General features: G+C 40.9%; 1 protein-coding gene across 3 annotated transcripts in view; it reads right to left on the reverse strand.

Moving 5' to 3' along the window:
* evi5b (ecotropic viral integration site 5b) overlaps positions 1-27837 on the reverse strand; it is a 43922-nt gene that overhangs the window by 5158 nt on the left and 10927 nt on the right. For 2 of the 3 annotated variants that reach the window (XM_006790477.3, XM_035907476.2), the window contains exons 3-19: positions 25111-25300; positions 20448-20672; positions 20205-20279; positions 19988-20113; positions 19759-19902; positions 18903-18992; positions 18620-18717; positions 17786-17846; positions 17638-17691; positions 16656-16688; positions 16125-16283; positions 15226-15357; positions 14931-15071; positions 13906-14064; positions 13209-13355; positions 12966-13061; positions 954-1049 (exon numbers count right to left, since the gene is read on the reverse strand). In XM_006790477.3, the coding sequence (XP_006790540.1) occupies positions 954-1049; positions 12966-13061; positions 13209-13355; positions 13906-14064; positions 14931-15071; positions 15226-15357; positions 16125-16283; positions 16656-16688; positions 17638-17691; positions 17786-17846; positions 18620-18717; positions 18903-18992; positions 19759-19902; positions 19988-20113; positions 20205-20279; positions 20448-20672; positions 25111-25300 (2026 nt within the window). Of the gene's footprint in view, positions 1-953; positions 1050-12965; positions 13062-13208; positions 13356-13905; positions 14065-14930; positions 15072-15225; positions 15358-16124; positions 16284-16655; positions 16689-17637; positions 17692-17785; positions 17847-18619; positions 18718-18902; positions 18993-19758; positions 19903-19987; positions 20114-20204; positions 20280-20447; positions 20673-25110; positions 25301-26955; positions 27079-27837 lie in introns of those variants that run through there. The other variant, XM_035907477.2, reaches the window with a different exon arrangement.

The following is a 27837-nucleotide window of genomic DNA, read 5'->3' on the forward strand; positions in this document are numbered from 1 at the left end:
TTTCTTGAGCTTTACCTTGAAGCACTTGGGATGGTCTCCTACACCATGAATTAACCAGACTCAAAGAGGGGTTGGGTAAAGATCAACACATGGTCAGGCTTGAAAAGCTGGGGGTGTTACACAGAACATCTGAAAGCACTCACCTGGGTTGGCCTGCCATGCAACAGAGAGTCATGTAGAAAGAGATGCATTCAGAGGCCAGTTTAGAGCACAGTACATAAAAACGATAACAACAACCCAAAACCCGAACAACCCTACATTTACCTGGGTCTCTCTAAACTTGGCACACTGCCTTCCTGTTGCTGTCATGTGAAAGGAAACGGTGATCTAATCAACATCTGAGATGCTGCACATAAAATTTCAAGCTGTATGATGTTAATTGAAACTGTGCAGGAGGTGCATGATGGGACTTAAACCAGTTTCAGTTTTGCTCATTGTGCATGCTTAAAATAATAAGAATCATTGTAGGGCAATCTAAAACTCAAAGACAACTGGCAGGGAAGGGAAACGACTGAGACAGCACTCTTTAAAACATCTTTTCTCAAATACATGACATAGGTCAACAAGCTTGACAGGACCAATAATAATGAATAAAGGTGACTAAGACTGTGGGGAATGTGTCACTTCTGACGTCATATGTGACATTTTACTCACTCTTAAATATCTATCATTTGAATGTGCATCCATCTTTGCATCGTGCCTCAATGTTCTCCAAGTTCTGCCATATAAACCTCTGTAAGTCATGTTTGTGAATACATCTCTAAGAGGTTCGCAACTTCAGCACCACACAGGAAGTCTCTGGGTGTAGTTAACACTTCGACTAATCTGTTCAAGTCAAAGTAAAACCATATCTGAGGGATTGTTGTGAAATTTCGATCAAAGCGTTTACACCAACAACAAAAAAATGGTAGTGTGACTGAGGTGAACATGTAGCTTGTTTTTAGGAGTCTCACCTCATGTTGTAGCTCTGCTATCTGGTCTTTGAGGTCGCGGATGTACTGGCTCGAATCTGTGTGGTTCAGCTGCCCTTGGACCTTTCCTTCTTCTTTCTGTTGGGACAAAATACACAACTTTCAAACATGTTCCACAGCTTTTGGGAAAAAAAGGATTCTGTTAATCATCTACAGGGTCAAAATATTTTAGATTTCTGGCATATTATACATACACTTAAATAAAAAAGGGTCTGTGGAAATTACACTTATGTCTTCTTGTTTATGGTTGAAAACTCCTGCACAGGCAGGAGAAATAACAGCAGCTTCGAGAGCCCCGCTGCAAAAAAAAGCGGCATCGCGCGGTACCCTGCATGTATGGCGGGCGACCAAGGTGACAGATGTCTGGTGAAACACAAAACAGTGTCATTTGTGCTTGATTTCCTCCTGGGGCCCTGGGGATGAGGCTGGTTGTTGCCTCTAACAGTTAAACAGCCCATGCGATGTTTACCTTCCTAAGTGAAGACATCTGCAGGCACTGGAGACAAACACATATTCTATTTCAAACCTCAATCACACCCCTGAACCTGCCAGTTCCACACTGAGATAAGTTCAAAACACAGGCAGCAGCACTGAGGCAAAAAAAAGGGAAGATGCGCGCTCGGTAAGGGGTGGGGTGTCGAGGTAAAGCGGTGACACTGAGTCTTCACCGCCTGAACAACACCCCAAAATACAGATAGGGTTTTAGATTCCTGTGGTGAGGTGGTGTTCAATATGGCGGGTCCCAATAGGCCTTTTTTTTCACATGGAGAGGTCTAAACAAGAAAGATTATTCCAAGAACCTGTTGTTTTTGAGGTTTTGCTGCTCCAAAACACTGCAACGACAAGGACGGGCAGTTAATAGAGACTTCCTGGTGTTCAGCTGTGTGAATCGCCAGGTGTCAGGCTGTGGCCAGGGACAACAAACATCTCACAGAAACATCCATTGTATCTTCAAGTCCCAGTGTGTTGTGGTTTTGTTTAGTTCAAATAGTGCAGTGTAGGGGCTTTCTGCGTTCTAAAAAGTACACTACTAAATTTGTTCAGTCTCCTGGCAGATCTGAACTGAGCATCAGATAATCTGAGATCATCCTTTAATCATGCGGCCATTTCATCACATCCTGGGCAAGTGGGCAAAATCACAGCTCATAAAAAAAGTGCACATGAAATGTTGATTGCATGCGACGTTTCAGTCGGCTTTACGCGCATCTCCAACATTGTGGTAATGACGTAAAGGTTATTTTGAATCTGCGAAGACGTCTATGAAAGATGTGTGAAAATTAAGTGCTAAAATATTTTTTGTTCCTCTATCAAGTTTTCAACAGAATTTAGCCTTCTGCTGAAATAAGACAAAACTGTGACTAGGATAAAGATATGGCCACTGCAATGATACTCATCATACAGATTTGTTTCCAGCATTAGCGTGACACGTATGCAGTGCACATCTGAGAAGTCGGGTTTTTTGTTTGTTTTTTTTTAAACACACTAAAACTTTTAGTATAAATCTCTGAGTATGTCATAGAAACCTCAAAATAAACCATGCATGTCACCTTTGGCAGAGTTGCTGCTTCAAGATGAAAAACCACTTCCTTTAAAGCCCAAAGACAACAGACGCCATGGTTGCGATAGTGAAAGAGTCCTACACACAAACCCTTCTAGACATCTTGGTTTCACTGAAATGTGTTTTCAGTGAAACACTGTATATTATCATTATTGTTCATCTCTTCGTTAAATCTCTGCAGCATTTTCTGACTTGATACTCAAGCATTTGATCTTCAAAGTAATGCCCTACATCGATATTTGCTACACCTCTAAGTACTAAGAGTCGCAACATTAATCAGATTCCAGTCTGACCTCTTGTACGAAAACCAAGGTGCAAACTGTCACCAACATGTGTCACCATCTCTGACGACAAAGCTATGAAACTTCTGCTCTTTTTTACCTTTTCTTCTAAATCAAACCAAAATTTTACCCACAGGGTATAGAGACGGTAACCAAACCACAGACCAAGAAGCCCAAAAGGCACAGTGATTTCATACTGTGGCACTGACAAAAAACAAAACAACGAAAAAAATCTGCATTTTGAACTCTAGACACAATTTTAAAAAGAAAGCGGTAAAGGTCTAAAAATGCGCGACCCTCGTTGCTAACGTATTTGAGTCAGAGTTCATTAGGCAGATTAAGAAAGCACGAGGGCGGCAGCAGTAAAATTTTTGGTGTTGCGTGTTTTTGCTCCATCACTTAGTAACCAAACCTCAGACCACACTCTGCTTCTGAAGGGGAAGAGGGGGAGGTTTTTTGTAGGTGTCAAACTTATAAATAGCACGGCCCTCCAGCTAAGATGATCAAAAACACCCTAAAACTCATGAATACAGAGGTTATTTAAAAAGCACTAAGTCACAACAGTTTCCATCAGGACTCATCGGATAACCAAAGTTTCCAATTTGACACTCTATGAAAGGAAATAATATTTACCATAAATCCATAAAACATAGGACGTATAATCATCAAACAGAACCAGAGAAATGCATTAACTGACTAATTCACTTAGTGTAGAAAATTATTTGTTACAGTGCTTCAGTATTACTCACGCTGCATGCGTGATTGCCAGTTAATGTGACAACACTAAACTTTTCATCTACCCACATATCTGCAAATCCAGAAGCTCTTTCTTTTGGTAACCTAAGTGTCACTACAAGGTCGACGGCCAAGTGAGTGAAAAGCAGTCCTTGCAGCACTTCACAGAAACATTTTGTGGTGAGAGTGACTCCACTGTAGGAAGGAGTTCAGACAAAACGTGAGACTCTACAGCTCTGGTTGTCTCTGCTTATGTTACGCGTTGGAAATCAAGCTGTGCTGTGCTTGGGATCACTGTCCTGTTTCATGATCTAAGCTTTAGCTGGTGGACAGATGGCCTCAAATTTGACTCTGAAATACTTTGGTATACAAAGGAACTCACATGGTTGACTTTATGACTGCAAGGTCCCCAGGCGTGGCTGCAAAACAAGCCAGAATCGTCACCCCTCCACCGCCGTGCTGACAGTTGGTACGAGGTGTTTGTGCTGATATGCCGTGTCTGGTTATTGCAAAAATGTTGCTGTGCAATTTGGCCAAACATCTCCAAGTCTGCTGTGCTGCCACATTCTTTTAAGAGAGAAGAGGCTTTGTCCTGTCGTCCAGTCTTATTCTAATCATACTGTCATTATTTTTTATATTTAACATGTTCACTGAGTTCTGTAGAGTCACAGATGCTGAGTACTTCAAACTCTCTCAGTTGTGCATCAAGCACATTTGATTGATTGATTTGCTACTAGTGGAACTAGTAAGCGTGTATTTTTCTTTTTCCACACGGCTGTATGCAGAAGTGGGAAAACTCTTTTTCACATGACTGTTTAATCCCAGGTAACCCACGTCCACACTAATGCGTTTTCGTTTGAAACCGCATCGTTTTCTCTCCATTTTGGCCTCCCGTCCACACTGAGACGGCGTTTTCCCCAAGGCAAAGCGCAGCATTTTGAAAACGCTCTCGAAAACAAATACATTTGAAGACAGTGCGTTTGCGTCGCAGTCTGGACAGAGAAAACCCAGACTTTCTAAAACGATGACGCATTTTAGTCATGTGATGCAGTCATGTGACCAATTAAACTAAGATAGCGGAGGGCATTACACAGCAGTTGCTTTGTTTGCTCTCAATTTTGACAGCTCTATTAAAGGTTAATATGAGTTTGTACATGCTCCAGAGAGCTTTTCTTCAAATTCTTTAATTCTCACTCGCTTTTGTAACGTTGTACTTTTGTGTTACTCGCAGCAACAACTCCACCTCATTGTTAGTCCATTTAAAAAACTTGGTGCTTTTCCTCAACCTTTTGCCGCGACGTTTCAACGAACCGGAAAGTAAATAAACGGCAGACAGAAATGAGGCAGGCTGAATCTTCTTGTGCTTCACGCATGCGCAGTATTGGAGCGTAAGCGTAGAGACAAAAGTGGACGAAAGAGAGGCAAACTTGCGGCTCCACACATATAAGTATAACGCAACATAGACTATATCTATATAAATGATATTGTCATAGCTTATATCTTGTATAAAAGTATATCAATATATTTAAAAACTGGATATATCGCCCAGTCTTAATGCATTAGTATTTGCTTCTTGTCAACACAAAGTTCTTTATTTGGAGCACATTTCTACAACAAAGATAAGCTACCATATTTTTTGGGCCATAAGGCGCATTTAGCGAAACCAAATAGTCAGATAAGTCACACTTTACTCAACTAATTCTTCTTGCTTCCTCCACTTCTGTACAATTGATTCATTAATGTTGAATTCTCTCGCAGCTGCTCTATTCCCGTGTTCTACTGCTGATTGATAGAGTTTGAAATCTGCTTCATAAGCATGTCTCTTAAAAGCTGCCATTTTGGGGTCTGTATACACAATATGGTGGTATTATGTTGAAGCACGGTATGTATTACTCTGCGAGGGTCCTGACTACGGTAGCCATAATGGTCCAACAATCCATCAAGCAGTGTGGCTTCATAGCTTACCAAAGTCGTACTAAAACATTTTGACAGATTTTTTTAAGTGCTGCATACAACATAAAATCAGTTCGCGGTCAGTAAGAAAAAACAGAATTCATACATAAGGCGCACTTTTGAGGATTTTAAAGGATTTTAAGTGTGCCCTATAGTCTGAAAAATACGGTACTGAAAAAGTTCTTGTGCTTAACGTGCTTCACTGAGCTGAAATTTAAACGTAAAATATCTTACGATATATATACAAAGAAAGTCAAAATTAAAAGTGCCTTAAAGGCTTTGAACTGAACATGTCAGTATCTGAACATCTTACCTTGGGCCCTTGACTATCTCTAATTGGTTTAGACCACAATATGGGCATAATGTGTGTCTATTGTTGACCACATGGAGACTTTCAGAATTGCAGAGACTTTTTTTTTTTGTTTCTTTTACGCGAACAGCTGGTCGCACCGGTGCGATCTAGGATTTTTTTTGGCGGAACATTGGCACATTGGCGGAATGTGCAGGTGTCGCCGTGTGCTATTGGATTATTGTGGGAATTCCCTATGTCATTTCCCCTTCCTGCACGTCTGTGCAGAGACACGCATGTGACACACAAGTCAATCGAGATAGCATCATGAAGGTGCTACTCTAAGCAGCACCTTCATGATCAGTTAAGGCCACGATATTGGCATAATGTTGTGTGCTGTTGGCTACACAGAGTATTTCAGAGTTGCAGAGACCTTTTTCCGTTGCGCTGGTGCGGCCTAGGATTTTTTTTTTTTTGTCACACCATTGAGAAATTGGGTCGCAATCTAAAGCCCTGACAGTAGTTCCAGCGTGTGCAAAAGTCTGAGAAACCTTTTAGTTAAACCAAGTGAAAAGCAAATAGAAACAGTCACCTGACTGAGAAACTGAAAATGAAGATGTGCCTATTGCGCACAGGAAAGTGAAAAAAAAACCAAAAGAAAAAACACAAAGTGCTTTCAGAATTCAATTTCCATCATCTGAAATGTCGTTCAAGAAACAACAGTTAAAGGAAACTTCTAAAGAAAACTGGGCAAAAGGGTACAGCATAAAATAACTTCACAATAGCTGCAGTGAGGTTTATGTGACATAAGAGCCTCGCTGCATTGTTTCACTGACGTGCAACCAGTTTAAAGGGAAGAATTATAAGTAAACTATCTGCCACCGCATCTCAAACCATTAGATACATGTAAAACAATATTTGGATAAACCGAGCAGCTTTTGTAACAGGTTTTAGATAGATCAAAATAACTGAGAGCTCTATTCCAAAATCACGACAAATATATTTCATGGATTAAAGAAAAGTTGAGATAACATTTTAGCACAAATGAAACAATCCAAACATATAACTTTACTGGCGTTTTGAAAGTCTTTTTAATCTAAATTTAGGAAAATTGTTAGAGCACAAAGAGCAAATCACCATATGACTAAAAAAAAAAAAGAAAGAAAAAAAGTAGACAATCAGAGCACTGGGAGCTGCATTTGCATTTACCACAGTTCCTGTAACACCCTCGTCATTTACCCGACACTAAATTAATCACTGTCTGCCACAAATGTTTGCACATTAAGTACGAATGAAAAAGAAAAGTTCAGAATCAATTGAGTGCAATGTCATATTGCTCACTGTGCACCAATACCTTCTTATACAAGTTTGCCCTTTTGATGTCCTGACCTTGAAAATTTAGAGGGGGAATTTGAACATGCTGCATGTGTAGGAGCCAAAAAAGACGATTTAGTAAATCAAGATTACTACATTTAATTCGCATCAGTTCGCTCTTCCCCCAATTTACTTTGTAAGCTGAAAAAGAGCTAAATAAATCTATTGTTACTAGCACCTTGGGGATTGAGTCTAATGGTCTGGTTACAAACAGCAGAATATCATCGGCATACAGTGAGATCTTATTGGAGGTGTATCCTGTATTATAGCCATGTATTTCTTTATGTTTCCGAATTGTTTCTGCCAACGGCTCTAATGCGAGGGCAACATCAAAACATTTTTAACAGATTTCTGCACACCAAAATCAGTTCGAGGTCAGTAAGCACAACCAGAATTCATACATAAGGCACACTCTCGATTTTTGAGAAAATTGAAGGATTTTAAGTGTGCCTTATCGTGTGGAAAATACGTTATACAGAAGAAAAGAATATATCGCGATATATATCGTTACCGCACGTGCTTCAAATTATATCACGATATGGACTAGGGCCAGCCCTAGTTGATGATATCATGCACTGTGGATTATGAAATATTCCGTCTTACAAAAGAAATCTTTCCGTATTTTATAGATCATTTTTTTCAGATTAGTGAACCTCTTCCAGTTGGAAATTCTTCCATGTGGTATGTGTTTCTGTCATTCAATTCAGTTTATTTATGAAATACAAAAATGACTCAGTTTGTATGCTTTCTGTGCTTTATTAATAGAATATGGGTTTATGAGATTTGCATTCTGTTTTTTACATTTTACATCTTTTTTTAGGAGTGGAATTGTATATGTGTTGTAAGAGGTGCTGGGAGCAAACAAAGCTACCATAACTGTTAATTTTTCAGGAAATGGATACTGAAAGAATTTTTAAAAAAATATTTACTTACTTTTTGGTTTGGTTCTTTTTCTAATTTCGCTCGGTGTTTCACTATGGGAATCGCCTCGGCGTGACCAACTACGGAAGCTCCAATGACACCACGTCTGTCTATGACAGACCTGTCGAGCCGTGCTCAGGGCTCCGCCCCCTCATACTAACACGGCCGATCAGCTCCTCCTAACTCATTCTCGCTTTCTTCCCATGAGAAACTACTTTGAGCTCCCTCAGCACATCCAAGCTAACTTGATTAGCTGCTTAACAGTTCTCAGGCGTCCCGTATAGGAGTACGTCGCCGAACGCAGTTTTTCCGGTTCCAGTTTGGATCGTGCTGAGTAAGTCCTTCGAAAGAAGTGTACTTAGAGTTGCAGTTTTTGAGAATTAAAACGAGCATAAATCACCAGCTGCAACATCAAATAATTGACCAAGGGTAGAAAACAACTATTCCATCCATCCATCCACTTATCCTTATCAGGGTCGCCGGGGGGTGCTGGAGCCTATTCCATCTGTCACAGGGCGAGAGGCAGGGTACACCCTGGACAGATCGCCAGTCTGTCGCAGGGCTAACACAGCGACAGACACACATTCACTCGCGCATTCACACCTATGTGCAATTTGGATTAATCAATTAACCTATTCCCACAAGCTGTGTGCCTTTGGACGGTGGGAAGAAGCCGGAGTACCCGGAGGGAACCCACGCAAACACAGGGAGAACATGCAAACTCCACACAGAAAGCCTGATGGTGGAATTGAGCTCAGGACCTTCCTGCTGTGCGGCAACAATGCTAACCACCGTGCTGCACAACTATTCCAACCTGCCGTATTATTTATAGCTTCAAGCATTTTATTAAGAATCATTTCAACCCCACAGGACGCCTGATAGCTTGAAGTCATGCGAGCCCAAGTAAATGGTCATGTCCATAGCCTTTGTTTCTTCAGGTTACATACAAGTCTTACTTCGGCAGCGGTGTGTGACGCATCAGTTCAAAAGTAAGATATGAGAGGGCGACTGTCACTTCCAACTCATCATTTTTCATCATCATCATCAACAACAATGAAACTAGAAAGTTTCATTGTTTAATGAAAAATAATTCTTCCCTCACCCCAACCCACAGTTTTTAGTGCCTAAACCTAACCAGCAAGTGAAAGTGAGACAAAGAACATACAAACATCCTAAGGAGACCCTGACCACCGTTTCCTGACTGATAAACCTGTTCCTGCCACCCCTCCAACATCCTGAACTTTGCATCAAGCCACTTGTCCCAAAGCACGCCTTTGTGCATAAATGTGAAACCAAGAGACAAGCTGACAAAACTATGGTATTTGACACAGTGGGATGGAAAAGCATTGATCTGTTTTATGCGTGTAACTGCAGTGCTCCGTCGTTTATCACGGGAGTTACATTCTAAAAATAACCCGCGATAGGTGAAATCCGCGAAGTAGCGAACTTTATTTGTTACAATTATTATAGATGTTTTAAGGCTGTAAAACCCCTCACTACACACTTTATACACTTTTCTCAGACAGACATGAACATTTTCACACGTTTCTCTGTTGTTTGAACACTCTTGAAGTTCAAACCTTCGAAGAAAAGTCCAGTGTTATAGAATGAAACCAAAGGCACCCGCGGTTGCTTTTGATGGTGCACAACGTTTCGTCGACATTGTTGTGTTTGTTGGGGAGAAAACTTACAAACAGTACAGCACTGCCACACTGCTAGCGATCGAACATTTCTGTAAATTTGACAAGATGAATGCATTCTGTACTGTACAGGAGACATGAGATTGATTGACAATTGTCTGCAGCCGATCAGGTTGCAGAACACAAATAACCAACAACAACAACAACAACAACAAAAAACATGCAAAATTGCACACCAAGAAATGCACGAAACAGCCAGGCCACGAAAGGTGAACCGCGTTATAGCGAGGGACCACTGACTGTACACAGGTAATCTGTACATGACTGTAGCTTGTGTTGATACAGATGAGGAGCAGTGCTAACACGAGGCTCATGCTATTCCTCTACTGTGTATGCACTGTGCAAGGAGCAAACATGCCACACTCCTGTGCTTACAAAAAACAAGAACTACTTGAGAAGCACTTAAAACTGAAAACTAGGACTGCGCGATATATCGAGTTTTTAAAAAAAAGAATATCGATATATTTTCATACGAGATATAAGATGTGACAATATTTTTTTATATCGATATAGTATATGTTACGTTATAATTATACTTGTGGAGCCGCAAGTTTGTCTCTCTTTCGTCCACTTTTGTCTCTATGCAACGTTACTCGGCCTCGCCTCTCCTTCCCTGAACACAACTCCCCCTCCCCCATAGCAGGCCTGCAGGCAACGACAAGATGGACACGGCAAATCTCCGTTAACGAGTTACCGCGGATCGCCCCGTGCGTGGGGCTGGACGGCGTCAACGTGTTAGCGAACTAACCGCGCTAACGCCATGGCCTAGCATGGCCTAAAATCCTTTCATTTTCTCATAAATCGACTGTGCGCCTTATGTATGAATTCTGGTTGTGCTTGATGACCGAGAACCGATTTTATGTGGTACACGGCGCTCAGCAATCTCTCAAGAAATGTTTTAGTACAATTTTGGTAAGCTACGAAGCTGCACCGCTTGATGGATTGTCGGATCATTACGGCTACCGTAGTCTGGAGCCTCGCGGAGTGATACGTACTGTGCTTGAACGTAATATTACCGTATTGTGTGTGTATAAGGACCATAAATGGCACCTGTAAGAGACACGGTTACGAAGCGGGTTTCAAACTCCAGGCTGTCAGTCACGCAGTAGAAGTTGGGAATAGAGCAGCTGTGAAATCTGACTGTCTTTGTTATTATGCTCAGCTTTACATTTTGACGGTACAATTGTGAGCTTTTTGTTACGCACAAAAACAACATTGTTTTCTTTTATTTATGGAGCATTATTATTTAATAAATGCTGATAATTTATTTTTGAGTAATTTCTTCATGTACATCTACGCTGTATGTTAATAAAAGTGCCTGTGTGACATCTGGGACACAGCTTTGACTAAGAACTCTTTTTGTTCTTACCTTATGGCTTTAAAAAAATATATATCGATATATATATCGTATATCGCCATCCAGCTAAAAAAATATCGAGATATGAATTTTGGGTCATATTGCCCTGTCCTACTGAAAACATTTAAAACTTTCAGCTGACAAATATTGAAGAAGCGGCTTGATAATGTCACCAGCTCACTGATATTTAAAGAGAGGGATATCGATTGTGGTGCATGTGAATAAGTCTGGTGTTGTGTTAAAAAGCATGGGGAATTTCAAAAAGATCTGGAAAACTGCAGTGGGTGGTTGTGCAAAGCAGATGTGACAGAAGTTCCTTCTTCCTGTAGGGCTGTATATGTCCTGCTACCCTGAGAAACTCCTGAGCAATATTCCAGGTACACGCAACAGGAAAAAAAAAAAAAGCACAAAGTTGAGCATCCGCAGAGTTGCTTCAAGTGTTTCAGTGCAAGGCATCACTGGACATCCCCCAGTTTCTATAACAGAAGACGTCAGAAGTGTTCTATGAAGGTGTTTGTGACTTATCTCTGTGTGTGGGTTCAGTGCAGCCACACAGAGAAAACAGGAAAATAGATATTATACTGGTGGCTCCCACAGCCAGCTTCCAAATAAGTGGATTGAAAAATCCCCCAAAATCTGTCCCAAAAATGACAGAAGACTTGAACCTTATTCGAATCAGGTGGAGATATTTTCCTAAGTTTTCCTTCCTCATATGGAAACACTTTGGCTTGGAGACCATAAGACACACATGACACAAACTCACTAGCGGTGAAAGCACTGGACTCTGTACTAAGGATCTAGCAAGTTAAGGACTGGTTAATGTCAAAATGCTCAGGGCTCTATTGAGTGTTTCTAGAAGGGTGCTTGTACAAGCCAAGTGTTTAAAATCATAACGGAAACCATCTTCACAGATATTTAAATTCCATTTTCACACCCATGCCCCATAGCCAGTTTACACACAACAAGATTATCTGCTTGTTGCAACACTCACTATTCATCGAGGATCTTTACTTGTATGAAAGTGGCATGGTGTGAGAAGTGTTGAACCCATAAACACCTTCAACAATATCAAGTCTTTTTAGATCACTTTCTCTCTTTAGTATTGTTGAGTGTTGTCACTGGGAGAACAGGCCTGTATCTGTTTTTGGTTAAGCTTGTGGAGTATGTTGAATTCATTGGTGGGATAAATGCTACTACTTCCTTCTCTCCTGTTTGTTAAGACTTGTAATTCCCATTTACGCTGGGAATAAATATAGATGAAGGGGATATGCTTTAATATTTCTGATTTGTGCAAAAAAGCCTTTCCCCCCAAGTTTTCCACATCAACTAAAATCAGTTAAAGTGCATTTTTTCAGAATTTCCAACAGATCTGCACACGTATTTGGGTTATGTAATAACAGTTTAAAAAGTTAAAATGCGCTTCATTGGAACCGGAAGAGGTTGCAGCTTTACCAGATTTGATTGACACTGGTGTTTCCTAGGCAACATAAGGAAACAACACATGAGATTCATATCATCAAAGCTTTGAAATGCTGATTGATTAATGGAAATTCAGACATTTTCTTTCCCTTCTGCATATCTTAAACCAGTAAAGAGGCTCAGACTGAAAACCACAAATCTGCCAGGTCAAACAGTCACTATTATGGTTATAACTTTGGATGATGTGTTCATAGGGCCCAAAAAATATAACTTGGGTTTGTCACCACATCCTTGTATGGGACATTTCCTTTTATGGCTGAAGGAAGCTTACATGTAATGTGGTTTGTGAGGGAGTTGAGGAAATCCAAAGCTTGGTGCAGTGGGTGAAGTGTGAGTCAAAACCTTACCTGAATCTCGAGCTCAGAGATCTGTTGCTGGAGTTCAGCCATAGCAGCAATGTTGTCAGCTTCCCTCAGCCTCACTGCCATTACTTCTTCCTTGCTCTGCAGAAAACAAGGCAGAGAACTCTCAGGCGACAACCTCTCTAAGAAATCAATTCTTTTTTTTTAACTTTACAGATTTAAACCACAATAGCGCTGCAACGGTTCGCCCCAGAGGTGCAAAGTGTGGAGTGCAGCAGCAGTTTGTACCTTGCATTCAATCTCAGCTTGTCTCCTCTTGATTTCTTGCAGTTGCACGTTCAGATCTTTGTTTTGTGTTGTCAGTTTCTGCACACGCTCCTGCAGAGAGCGACTCTCCTGCTCCGCTCGACGCAGCTGGTTGTTGTGAATCTGATTCTGAATAAGCACATTTAAAAAACAAAAAGCAAAAGCGGATTATTTCACGTTATTGACTGATAGGTTCAGGATAAAGAAACTGAAACCTAATGTGATTTTCAGCACTACTTCACTGTTACAGTTTCTGTGTTGCATACAAAGATAAATGCTGCCTCCTGAAGGCTGCTGTGTGAAATTCAGGGTGGGAATTCCCTTATTTTTCAGCATATTTACTACTTATCACACTTAATGTACATTCACTTTTGTAATTAACTGCACTGCAAGTACATAAAAACTCTGAAAAACAAAAGTCTCTTCCTAAAGACTGCATACTTCTGCCAAGTATGCAGTATACAGTATGAACTGTATCTCTGGATTGAGGAGGATATCTGAATCTGAATTAGTTTCTGATGGTGTTTTCCTAATTTTATTATTTCTATTTGACATATATTTGTGAACATGTGATGAGGAATTTGAATAATGCTTTTAAAGATCTAGATCAGGTTATAATCCAGATAACAAACCAAATCATAAATTATATTAGTGCTGTAAGACCGATTCAACCTCTGACCTGTGTCTCCAGCTCTAACATCCTTTGCCGCATCTCTCGAAGCTCTGCCTGAGCCTCGGCCTCACGTAGCCTGACGCTCATCAACTCGTCCTGCAGCTCGCTCATGGTGTTCTTCTTAGGACTGTCCTTCCAGCGGCTAGCGGTGCGTGCCAAGTGACGCTGGAGAGGGCGGGGACAGTCAGTCCTGTTTACCATCACTTACCAAATAAACACTTGACTTTTACCATTTGTGTGTCATACTAGATCTGTGCTCTGTAACTAGCAGGAATTACAGAGTACCTGCAAAGTTCTCTTAATACGACTTAAAATGGAAATACACATCAAAAGGGAAAATGTACCCTCTTCAAATAAACACACAGATGTATCTAATTAGAGCAAGAATTTTTTTCAAAATGTTTTTTAATAAATGTGAGAAGAAAACAAAAATATTATTTTTATTCTAAATGATAAGCCATTGTTCAAGGTTTGAAACAGCTCCTTTAACCAGCTTAAACTTGCATCTTCACCTTTCTTTATACTAAGTACTACAGCTGTGTTAACCAACCTAGCTGTTCAAGTTTTCACACGTTTCATGTTTTCAATCAGCCTGAATGGATTAATTAAATGGCAATTAAGCCAAATCAAATGTTCTGAATTAAACCCATTCTATCTTAAATAATTACTGTAGTCAAACTCATGAATCACTGTTTGAACACAAGTTTAATGTACCGTTAAATCTTCACAGCCTTAATTATGCAGTTGCGTTTAAGTGTGCAGAGGGAGAAAAAACAGAAGCACTGCATATGAGAGTTTCTCACAATGGCATGACTAAAAGCAATCTAAATGTAGAATATTTAAATACTTTTTGAAAACCAAAATCCACTCTGATTTTAAACAGCGTAGCTTGGTGTGTGTGTGTGTGTGTGTGTGTGTGTGTGTGTGTGTGTGTGTGTGTGTGTGTGTGTGTACAACATTTGCATTATGATCTGTTGGGGTTTTGATCAGCCATTTCAAGTTGTCCTGCGTGCTGAAATGTTGGTGCTCACCTGCCAGTGGTCCTCCAGATCTCTAACCTGCTGTCTCAGCTCTTTCAGTCCAGTCAGCGCCTCCGCTTCTCTCAACTTCACCCCGATCAGCTCTTCTTGCAGCCGCGCCACATTGGTGTCATCTGGTAGCGATGTGTTCCTCTGAAAAAGGTGGAAAAATCTAATTTTTCTTAAGCCTTTAAAAAAAAAAAAAAAAAAAACGACAGGGTAGGGCTAGATCACAGTAATACTCTGTGCCGGCTGAGGTTTAGGCAGTACAGTCCCACTGCAGTTGCATTAAAATGACGCAACTCACTTTTTCCATATCGAGAATCTTGTCTTGCATTTCCTTGAGTGCACACTGGGACTCTGCCTCCTTTAGTCGGGCCTGCACGAGCTCTCTCTCCAGCTGCAGGACGGACTCCTCAGAGAAGCGTGGGGGTCCTTTCTACAAGGAAAAAAAAGAAAGACAAGAAAAAAAAAAACAGAACAAATGAGCAAGCAGAAAAAAAGCAGGAAGGACAGCAGACATAGCTGTGTGCACTCACCTCAAACTAAATTCAATCTCCAGTAATGTCCACAATACTTACACTTATCCAAGTACTCTCAATTCCTCTTTACATTCATTTCAGCTGACATCAACCGTTTTTCCTTTCACTTCCACATAAATAATTCATGAACAATCTTTGTGCAGCAAGACAGCAAATTATGTAAAACACAGTAAAGCCTGTACATTATCATGTGGAATCCAACCATTAATAATTAAGGAGATGTGTTGTGCAAGGTGAGGATTCAATGAACAGGGGGCCATGTGTGAAATCTACCAGCCTGAGATACAACCTGCTTACAAATTCATGAAAGCATTTCTGGGGATGCAGAAGAACATAAATTGAACTTTGTAGCAATCTGTGTCTCAAAATGAATTCATGCATGCCAAAACAGATCATTACCTAAAGTGAGAAAAGCCCTGCTCTGCCATTGCAGATGCCCCGCCATCTATCCAAAATCAGGTGAAAACACATGTTTACAGGCCCAAAAGTAATCTGTAGCGCACCTAATAATAATAAAATAGTCATCCTGAGGTTGTACGTACTGCACATCACACACAGACCTGGGCAATACCCCAGTCTCAGTGTCACAGCTCCAGTCACACTCAGGTCAGCCAGATGAGCCAGTGCAACCTGCCTGCCTCAGACTGTCTGTGGCTCTTCTTACCCCTTGTGGCTGCTGCTGCTGCTGCTGCTGGAGCTGCCTGATGGTTTTCTTGGCCTGCTCCAGCTGAGCACCGGCCTCCTCGCTCTGCTGTTTGACTGTAGCCAGCTCCCGTTTGACCAGGTAGTTTTCCTCTGCCTCTTGAGCTCGAGTCACTTGTCCCTTTGGACATAACCAACCGATGAGGGGTGGAGTGAGCACGACAGGAAGTGAAACGAAAGGACGGAATGGGTGGGCAAATTACAGAAGATGAAGGATTGGATTTTCTAAGGACATGCTTGTTTTTAACTCTAAGCAGCGGGTAATTTAATTTTAATTCCTTAGATGTATTTAGCATCTTTTGTGATTCTCCTACTTTGTCTAACATGCCACCATGTGGTTTTCCATGCAGTTATTTAATGATGTCATAATCTGGATTAGCACTGTCACTGCCCTTTACTAATCATAGGCATGCATTGCTAAAGAGAGACAAAAAGATGGAAGAAGGAAAGTCCAGCATAAGTTCTAAGGGTAAAAAGAAAATGAGGAGTATACCTGGATCAATCTATCTGCCAAGGAAGCGCTTTCCTACAAAACAGAAATATCAACAAGAGACAGCAGAGAGAGAGAGAATCCAGAGGACAGTTTAAAGCACACAAAAGAACAACTGATTCTTTAAAAGAAGAAGTGCAATGTTCATTTTCCCTCCAAAAATATTTGGTTTACGCAATGAGGTAGAAAAGGAACATTGCAAAGCAGGTGTGGTGAAAAAGGTGCAAAAATAAGCTGGTGACAGAGTGAAGAATTGGGCGGTGCAGATAACAAAGAGAGGTTTCAGACAGGAAAAAGCACAGGGCAGCCCGAGAGTGAAGTTTGCTACAATAGCAGCATGACGACAGTGTTAAAGAGGTGTTTTACTTAACAGAGGCGCTGGGGCTCTGTGGTTTATCCAAGCTTTTAGCGGTTTCAGTTAGTGGAGAGTTAAAAGATCCTGAGAGTTACGTGACGAGGAGCAGCAGCCTCGAGTTTGGTTTAAACTAACAGACTCGTTTCCGCCCTGCAGGCAAACACAGCGTAGCAGACACCCTTAATATCCTCAACAGACCTCATGCATGGTGCCTTTACCAGGCAGTAGAAGTGCCCATTCAGAGAGACTCAGTATTGTGCACAATGACACAAACAGTGCACCCTGACATGCAGTGCTTTGTATCGACGTCAAGTATCAAGCAGCTCCGTTCACATTTCAAACAGGCTTCTCTGCTTCTGTTAGTGGCGTCAGCTGGGTTTTTAAATTCTCCACATGACCTAAAGCCCAAATCCATCAATGTTTCTGACTTTATCTACAATCAGAACATTCACCATGCCAGTCCATGATGGCGTACCAGCAACTTTCAACTAACACAGCCCAGTTAGTGAAAGACAAGACTCCGTCATTAGGAAATACGCATGATAAATGGACATAAACAGCAGAATGGGTTAATGTAAAGTTGATGAGGAGAGCGCAGTGTCTGACTGTGACAAACACCGATTCACTCACTTTCTCTAGTGTGTCTATCCTCTGCTTCAGAAGCCTGTTCTCTGTCCGCAACCTCTGAAAAATACAGAATTGCAAAAAGACATGAGAAAAAAAATACTACAAATTGTTTACATGGGATGCTCTGGGACTTTAAAGTATGTCCACACACCTTTATCTCCACCTGTTCCTCCATCTCTTTTGTTTTGATTGTAGTGTACTCTTTTTCTAACCTAAAAAAAAGCACAGAGCATCTGTTAAAACAAATCAAGCACAGAATGATTAGAATGAAGTCGGCTGATACAAAGATAGCAGCCACGAATTATAAACCCCCCCACCCCACCCCCCCAAAGAAAAAAACACCTAAATTGCTATCATTTTTGAATTTCTATTTAATGTTACAGTAAAAGCATAAGACAGTGATTGTCTTTTAACAGTAACTTAAAATCATAACAGGGAGTTTCTAAAGTTAAGACATATGCTACTTTGTGTTGTTTAGAGGGAAATGGAACAGTATTCACTAAATCTTTAAATTCATTTATTGCATTTTGATGGTGAGCTTTTATCTTTTTGAGAAGAGTTTGTTGGAAATTGATTTCCATGTATCAATTTGGGATACAATCCCCTTTCCTTTTATCTTCTATATTTTATTGCTTCTAAAAAAGATATACGTTCCTTTAAAGAGACACCATTACAAATGGAAACTCTGGAATTTCCCTGGCCCCTATACTGAACAGGTACACAGAACGTTTAAATGTGTTGCTTCCTCCACTTGGAATGGGTATCAACCAAGTTTTGAATTTGCAGCATTCAAAAATTAGCAGTCAATTTGCTGCAGTGCTGACGGAAAAATCTTGCCTAAAGTTATGCAACAGTTTAAAAACAAAAAAACAAAAAGGGGGTTCAACTGTAAAAGAGGAACAATGAAAAAACAATCACAGCAAAAAAAAATAATAAAATAAAAAATCTCTGAAAAAGGAAGTTATGAAATGCCTGCTGTGCTTACTTTTTCATCTTCTTGGCGTTGTATTTAACTTGATAAGCAGCCTGGATGACCTTATCTGGTCCACTGTCCAACTGGTGTGGGATGACCTTCTGAAAGTGCTGAAGCACATAAAGAAAGCGGGGGCAAGTGTCACACCAGAATGCATGTTTTAGTCACAAGCTTCTCTGACCTCAAAGGACCGCACTAAACATCAGCATGCCCACAAACTGGGACGAGATGAGAGGTTGCACATAAACAGAGCGTGATGGAGGTTTCTCCCCTGGAAGTGCTGCTGGTGATTCACCTGTAACATTCCCTCCATGTCGAGCTGAATGAGTTCCCCCTGGTTCATCTGCAGGATGGCGAGCCCCACGCGGAAAACAATCTCCAGGCCCTGAAAAAAAAACCACCAATAATGAGCATGAAATAATACTCAGTGTGCTGTCAAATTTATTGGACAGTGGACTGAGAATAAACAGCCCGAGTGATTGTGATTTAGAGAGAAGAAAAAAAAAAGGCCACACTGCTAAAGGTGACTGTAACTGTAGTGCTTAATTTTGTCCAACAGGTGGCACTAATGGATAACTTTTTTTGATAGCTGATTTTACCTAACTATTCTTAAAGCTGTAGAATAAGTGTTCTGGCCTGAAATCATCTCTAAATAAATACTCTTAAAAGGTTAAGCACAGACTCTGTTTTTCTGAGGTGGGGCTATTAGTTCACAGTGACTTACTGACTTACAGCAGCTTAAGATATAACCCCCAAACCCTTTTCAGGTAAGACACTTTGATATAATGGTGGCTCATTTCCAAGTGGACCTATTGCACTCATTTCCAGCTCAACGTTTTTATTCACAGGCTTTACTAGAGTAGCCTTGCATGAGTCACAGTTCAAAATCAATCCTGAGCCTTGGTGCACCCCCTCAGTTCATACACTGGCAGAAACCAGCAGTTTTAGTTCCTCTTTTAGATCGCAAAAACTACAAGCAAACAGAAGTTTAAAGAAAAAAGAAAACAGAAGAAGCCAGTGTTGTAAGAATGTGAACACAGGTGTAAATTTCAAGCTCAGTAAAGAGAATGACAGAAAGATAACATTTTCAACATACTGGTTCATACATGTTTACAGAGCTTATCATTCAGCCACAGTTTGCTTTAACTGACCTCACACATGAAGATGTCAAAGATCCTCGTAGCAACGGGCAAAGGGAAGGAGGTGAGGAAGATGGTGAGGAACCAAGAAGAGGCATACATGGAGGTATGAAAGCTCTGAGCTTGGAAATGTATATGAAGCTCTGGGAGTTGCTCCTGTGAAAAAAATAACAATCAGACTCACTATTGTTGAAGCTTACGTGTTGGCAAAGCGTTACTCCCCAAGCTATGAGGTGTCTACCTGGATCATGTACTCAAACTGATACATGCAGAGTCCCAGCTCAGCCATGCTGGGTTTGAAGAGTTCTCGTAATCTGTAGTCCTGCATCAGCTTCACAAACACGCAGAATGCTTCCTCTTCGGGCATCTAGAAAAATATTATGATAGTGATCAAATTACTAGCTGGAAGTTTGTGTTACAGTGTGTGTGAGAGGATGTGTGGAGAATACAATCATTACCTGCATGAGCAGCAGACCCACAATGAACGCACTTCCCTGACAATAGCCGACCTCACGGTCCACCAGAGAATATGCCTAAGGTAATAGAGATTATCTTTACAGGAGTCTCACTGAAGATCAGATTTCTCTCTCTTTCTTTATTAAACCACCTTAAAACCAAATACCAGTTTTTGTTACTGGAACACAAGACTTATCTCTTTATCTGCATGCAAACAGGTTTCTTAGACACCGCAGAAGACACACCTTCATGACATTGAAGAGCACTTCCTGACCCAAGCTGTCTTTCTCCTTGAAGAACTCGTGTTCGGGATAAGTGCGAGCGATGTCTCTGCGTATGAGCTTCTCGCAGGGCGACGTCATCTTTAATAATTCTGAGTACTGATCCTTGATGGGCATATTCTGGGCATTACACAACAGCTGCCACACTATAGCTCGAAAATGATGAGGAATCCCTTTCCTAACAAGATCCTGTAGAGAAAAAAAAGAGCAGATATTTTCTTGATGTTCTGAAAGTTTTCTGCAGGGTGTAGGCAACAACTTTTTAAAATGAAAAACACAGTTTTGTTCTTCGTTCAGGTTTTATGATAGTGTCAGATTTAATATCCAGTCACACAAACGTGGCAGTGAATGCACATCGAATAACCATTCACCAGAAAATCATATCATTTAGAAGTTTAATTCCTTATTCCAAGAAACGTGGATCTATACCAGCAGGAGAGCACGCAATCATGTTTAGACTTGTTCTCATCCTCTCATGCAGGACTTGCACTACCTTGTTTGGCCCAGGTAAGTGTATGGATACTAATTAAACAGGTAAAATAGTACCAACTTATAGCACCTTGTTTTTCCAATCCTTTTTCAACTTCTTTATGATCTGCATGGGTCAGGGATAGCTCAGTAGGTAGAGTGATAGCCCCATGATCGGAAGGTTGGGGATTCGATTCGCCTGAACAGCTACCCTGAGGCCCCCCTGAGCAAGGTACTGTCCCTACACACTGCTCCCTGGGCGCCCAGTGGCTGCCCACTGCTTCACTGAGTGAATGTTTTAAATGCAGAGAGGAATTTCCCCACGAGTATCAATAAAGTATACATTAAAATTATGTTTTTTGTGTGTGTCAAAAATGTTTACATGGGAACCGCAGTCTAATAACGCAAATGTATCCGTTGCAGGTTAAAATAGTTAAAATCTTTAGTGCACAGGTCTGTCAGAGGGTCAGCTCAGGCTCATCAGGCCAATGAGTTTCTAATTCATTAGTGGAAATCCAGCATTCGCGTACACAGGCATACACGTGGTAGTGTAAAAAAAAATAATAAACATAGTGTTGGTCACTAGTTGAAAATACCATGGAGAAAAAACAACAATGGTGAAAAGTAACCCAGTAATTTCTTTGCTTGGACCAACAAGATAAAACTGTTCTTCTGATTGCCAGAGGACGCCATGGAGAAGGAAGGGCAACCACTTCTCCTCATCTAAGTTAATTAAAACTTTCTGAAGTCTGTTTTCAGTGCCCTCAATGCAGCAGTAGCATTGCGTGGTGATGATAAATAGCATCACTGTGGATTAGAGCGGGGCGATATGACCAAAAATATTTATCACGATATACATTTGAAAATTTGTGATAACGATATAACTGACGATATAATTGACACTAGACAAATTACTTTACAACTCCTCAACTTTATTAGTGCAAAAAACCCATCAATGTATTTTCACTTAAATAAGCAGCTGTTTTATGTGCATTAAAGTTAGATAAAAATGTAACAGTGCAAATTCTTTGCTGACAGTTTAACCAAAAGGCATTTCCAGTGGAAACTGGCCAACATATCCTCAGCATAACCATGTATAATATCCACAAAACTTAAAAAGAGGTTATACACACACACAATACGGTAATATTATGTTGAAGCACAGTACATATCACTCCGCGAGGCTCCTGCCTACGATAGCCGTAATGCTCCAACAATCCATCAAGCGGTGCAGTTTCGTAGCTTAGCAAAGTCGTACTAAAACATTTGACAGATTTTCGAGCGCCGTGTACCACATAAAATCGTTTCGAGGTCAGTAAACAAAACCAGAATTCATACAGAAGGCACACGGGATTATAAGGGGCACTGTCGATTTTCAGAAAAATCAAAGGATTGATTTTAAGTGCGCCGTGTTTTCCAAACACGATAATAACGACGGCCCGCTAGCATGCTCTACCAAAAATAGTGCTTTGTTGTTCCACACCACTGAAGTTGCAGCATCTTTACAAACCAATTCTGGTTAATCTGTTTCATTTAACGATCCACTTTCACTCTTCTCATTCTGCGTCGCTGCCACGTGCGTATGTAAACATAGGCACTGCGCATGCGCGTTTTACCCATATTCTATCGCGATATGTCATTTTCCTATCGTTGCCCAAAATTACACCGGTATTACCGTGAACGGCATGATATAGCCCAGCCCTACTGTGGATGTCTCTTAAATAGTGTAGTCATGCAGCTAGAGCATGTAGCTGATGTTAATAACTAATTTTTTTTTCTAGAAAGTCTGCACTTCCTCACTTTTTGTAATGTGAAAAAAAGCTGTTCATATTACATCTGCCAGAGTATAAGTGAAAAAAAATACTCTATTCATTCATTTGAAACACCTTTATAGCGCTGCACTGTATTAGCAGTGCAAAAAAATGATGGCTTACTTATTTCCACTCAACTTGGACGAATCCTTATCAGTACTGGTTTCCCCTTCAGCGGACGCGTCGAACCACAAATGGATCGCAAAAGGTTGTTTTTTCCCCACACTGAACAGTTTATCATAAAAACATCTCCCCAGAGAGGCAGTGGACTAGCTTCACGAGTTTAATGGCAGGGGAAACCATGACAATGTAAAATGAATCCATGGGAACCTAAATGCACATTTGGGATTCTTTTTTCAGCTCGGAATGTGAACGGCAGAAAGAAAAACACCAAACCCTTCCGTGGAGAAAAACATCAGAGACCTGCACCTGCATCTTAAACAGGATTAAACCATGGGTATGCCTCAAAGCCTAATATTTCTTTTTCCACTTCAGCACACTGTGCATCTTTTATAATAATACAGTTTCCACTGCCAAACATAATCTTGTCAGTGATACATTCTGTAGAGTGATTTATTTCCATATACTACTGCTGATACAATTTGATTAAGCAATTTCCTGTGCTGACAGGGAACAGTCATTTTTCCTGCTATGCGGCCATGTGAGTGAGCGTGTGGTTGTGTATGTCTGTCTGTGTGCGGTGTCTGCGTGCATCTGGTCAGTCCAGGGTGCATCTGGAGCAGAGGTCCACCCACACATGCTTTCAGCAGGGGACCCCTCTCCCCTCTTAGAGGTTAGATAAGACAAACCAAGCTTTGTTCTGGACTGAAACAATGCACCACAGTCTCAAACCTTGACTGTTGAACGAAAGCTGCCTTATGAGTCACAAGAACTACTCAAGAGCAGAGGGTCTTTGAACATTACATATGAAATACAAAGTATTAGAAAGACGAACAAATCAGGGATTTTGCTGACAAGTGCAGAAAAAATTTACGTTTCTTCCTTCGTGCAACAGAAACTGTGTTTCTTGTAAGCAGAGCGGAAGAAAACAGCAATTTTGCCGAGGCCTCAGCAACTGTCATTAATATCCTGGGCTAGTTGCACCCATGCAATGATGACTACTTCTGTTAAATTACATAATAACACTGTGCATGTTCACAGCTTCCCCATTTAAACATCCAGCAACAAGAACAACAGAAACTCCGTCCCTACAGAAGACGTTAGTCTTTTGCATGATTATTTTAATTAACAGAAACTTTACAGTAAAATATTTCTCTCTGTCAGTCATCTAAGTAACAAAAAGAAATGGGCTTGAAGTCTCTATGGTTATAACAAACGTCTGACTATAAATGCTGAGGACCTAGCTGTTCTGGCACAGCTACTGGTTGTCAGTTTTCCTAAATGACCCAAAGAAGGCTTCAGTTTGAGGAGAATTCAACAAAACTTCCATTAACAACACTCAGTGCATAAAGATAAAAAGCACCAACTGTAGATCCCCAGCAACTTCCAAACCGTTGCAGCTGCACTGAGTTGTTTAACATCAGGACACATCAGGCTTTCTGCTGAGTCACCACTATCCCAGACTTGTGGCTACAATCAGGTGGTCCAACACACACCTGGCACGGTTTTACACAACAAACAACAATCACTGTGTATGTCCACAGTCTTTGTGCAGTTTAAATCAGACTGCCACTGCCACTGTCTGGGCACAGGATTATTACAGGGCTTAACAGAGTAACTGTAGAAACAAGCAAGCTAAAATTAGCGTCAAATATCTACGTCTGAAATAACAAGTTCAAGGGCAACCCCACAGGGTCACTGAGGACAGAGATAGCCTTTAAATTATCACTGGACCAAGTAAACAGTCACATGAACTGGGCCTTTGTAACATTTGAGCCAGGGAGATTCAAATAGCAGCAAAAAATTATAAATACAATTATAATAATTATAATAACAATAAAACAAATCAGCCATGATTTGAAATATGTTAAGTTAAACAATCTTAATGCAGAAACAGCAGCATCACTGGACCCTTTTTTGCAACCTAGAATAACTGTCATGGAGTTTTATTGTTTTTAAGTGTAAGTGTGAAGAGGTTTATACAGGTTTGAGACTAGGAGGAGACGCAAATCCCTTGGCATCAAATTCTGCTAAATCAAATATGCACAGCTACCTGTTTTGCTGACCCCGTGTGAGTAAAGGAGCAGCTGAGAGAAGGCTCTTTACCTCGTCTTCAATCTTCATGTCTATTTGTAACCTAGTAAAATAGCCCAGGGTGAATAAGCTCTTAAGCAGGTCTGCACATGATCAACCGTCACCTCACAGGTAGTCATGTGCACGAGTCTCACCTTAAGCTGCTTCTCTTTTTTCTTGCGCACTTCCTCCCATTCATTGACAATTCGCCCCCACAAGATCCATGAGTCCTCCTCCAGGTGGGAGAGGTTGGATGAGGCAGAGGAACTGGACACCAGGGATGAGCCACTGTTTCGCCTGGAGCCATTCATGGAGCGCAGCGACTTGCTGTCTGTCTCCAGTAGCCTTTAGAGAAGGTGAGAGGCGAGATATACTGTGAACATTTAAGAAACTGTGCAGAGACGCAACTACATTATACCGTGACTTTGTCAATGTCTGTCAATCAGACATCCCATTTACCAGGCAAAGTACAATTTCACATCTTCAGGGAAACCCAGACCATAGTGAGATAATTTTGCAAAACAATATGCAAATGCAAAACACAGTTTGAATGAAAGCTGTGTGGATATATATAGAACTTTCAACATGACAGATGCATGAGATATTATATGAAAGCTAAAAACAAAACTAAAAAAGAAGAAAGAGAAAGGACTGTAAAACTATAGCAAATGGAAATATTTACTTAGCTAATTTAAATCTTATGCATTCTTTTGAGGCTCGTTATTTACACTAGTGTATCTAAACAGCTACTGTTTTGACACATAATAACCGTCTTCCCTTTATTCAGATCTGGGTCAAAGGTCAGTGGAGTGGAGTGAGTAGAGATGCATAGACTTTCTTCTTTCTAGGGATGCACCAAGGCATTGAAAGCCTGTCTTCTTCTGGCTGGACGTGTCCCAAACACTCGAGCTAGGGGGAAATCCTATGCAGCTGGATCTTTTTGATGTGGACAAGCAGTGGTTCTACTTTGAGCCCCTCAACCTCTTTCTAAGGATGGACACTCTTTGGAGGAAGCTACTTCTGCCACTTCTATCCTCAGTCTAATTCTCCCTACCCACAGCTTGTGGCCACATAAGAGAATCAGGTAAATGCTGTGACCTAACATTTATATTCTTTAACCATATGAGCCAAATCATACAGGTTAATACTGAATCAGATTGAAAGCTGACCAAAAAAAGGGTTTAAAACACTTCTGTTGAGTGAGAGAGAGAGAGAGAGAGAGATGACATTTATTTAAAATCTAATGGCTGCAACTGTAAGTGGTTGAAAATAAGCTGTAAAGGTCAGTAAAATATTTTCTGACTCATTTTGTTAATATCATTCATTTCTTTCATATGTGCTCAGCATGTCAAGTAGCGGAAAAAGCCCGTGTGCCGCGTTTATCACACACTTCATCAGTCTTATCAGCCTTTCACTCACAAAGTGACCCGATCAAAGATTAGAATGTGGGGAAAAAACGCGGTGACTCCCAACCTGCGTGGCACCGAAGAGCTTATGTCACACAAACAAAGGCTCAGACACCTGATCTCGGAAAAAGGACGGGGCCTCTCCAGTGGAGCCTGTGATGTCACTGAATGTGCTACCAGAATGGCTAGGGTTACAGCCAAATTTGGGTTGTGTGGGAGGGAGTGAAACGGACGGCCCCGACAGAACAGCCTGCAAGAGAGCCTCTCTTTACTTGTATTCAGCTTCGACACCGAGCTAAAGAGAGAGCTGAAGTTTCACAGGAACTACCCGTTTTTCAAGCAGTTCAGTCAAATGATCGAAAACAGTGACTCAGAAAAATTACAATACGTGTTAAACATGAGCCTAAACATACTTACAGCTCTGCTAGTAACTCACTAACAGCCAAATACAAAGCCAAAGCCTTCTGAATATAACAAACTTGTAGCTAATATTTTAGTGACAAAAACACATTCCAGATAAAGTGACAGGTGGGGAAAAAGTGCGTCATGCCCACAATTTTCAAGAAAATAAGTAATGAAATACTGCAAACTTACCAAGATAAACTCATGATGTACTCTACATGTCTCAGTTTTCTAAGAATTCAGGAATTCTGGCAAGTCTCATTAACAAGTTGAAGGCAACAGTGCAGGATTTCCTCGACTGTGTGACACCACTGAACCAACGCTTCGGACTTTTATCTGCTCTGAAGGGTACAAAGGGCTCCCCAAACACACATGCACCTGATAAACAACTACAGGCCGCGTCACAGAATCTGTAACTAAGTCCTCCTGCCTGCCATTGCACCTATCTTATTAACACCTAAGTGAAAAAATGAAAAGATTTGTGTATTAGGGTTGCGTTAGGATTTTGCGGCAAAATAAAGACACTAAACGGGCGTCGTGAAGTCAAGGAAGGGTCAAAGGTTAGACGAACTTGAGCTCTGTGGTACAAAAAATGTTATTCAATAGATATGGATGTGGTTTGAGCTTTATAAAGGACATTATGAAGAACATGTCTCTGATTATTTTTGATCTTGCCTAATCAAATGTCACTTGGCATTATGGGGCAGGAGCTGTGGTAGGCGTTACCGATGAGTCAACAACCGCTGCGTTCAACAGAGCTTTGCTGTGACACAGTCTGAGTGGCACACTTGGTTTCTATGCTGACACAGAGTGTACTATCCATGGGAGAGATCTACAGCAAGGAAAGAATTCACAAAGCTGGCTTTAGAGAATAGTTGCGTCATCCTCTAACAGTACTTTTATCTGACGTGAACAATGAGAACCTCGGGGACTGCACACTATAGTCTTCTCTCACTGATCCAATATTTAAATAAACCCATCCACAGCCAGACATGCTCTGTTGCGGCTTTGAGAGTCCTTATCAAATTCTGGATCTTGTTGCAAGAACCGTTTATCTGATCGAATCTAAATGAG

Source organism: Neolamprologus brichardi, chromosome 23 (genome assembly GCF_056152115.1).
Source record: "Neolamprologus brichardi isolate AB-2024 chromosome 23, ASM5615211v1, whole genome shotgun sequence".
Taxonomy (NCBI): Eukaryota; Metazoa; Chordata; class Actinopteri; order Cichliformes; family Cichlidae; genus Neolamprologus; species Neolamprologus brichardi.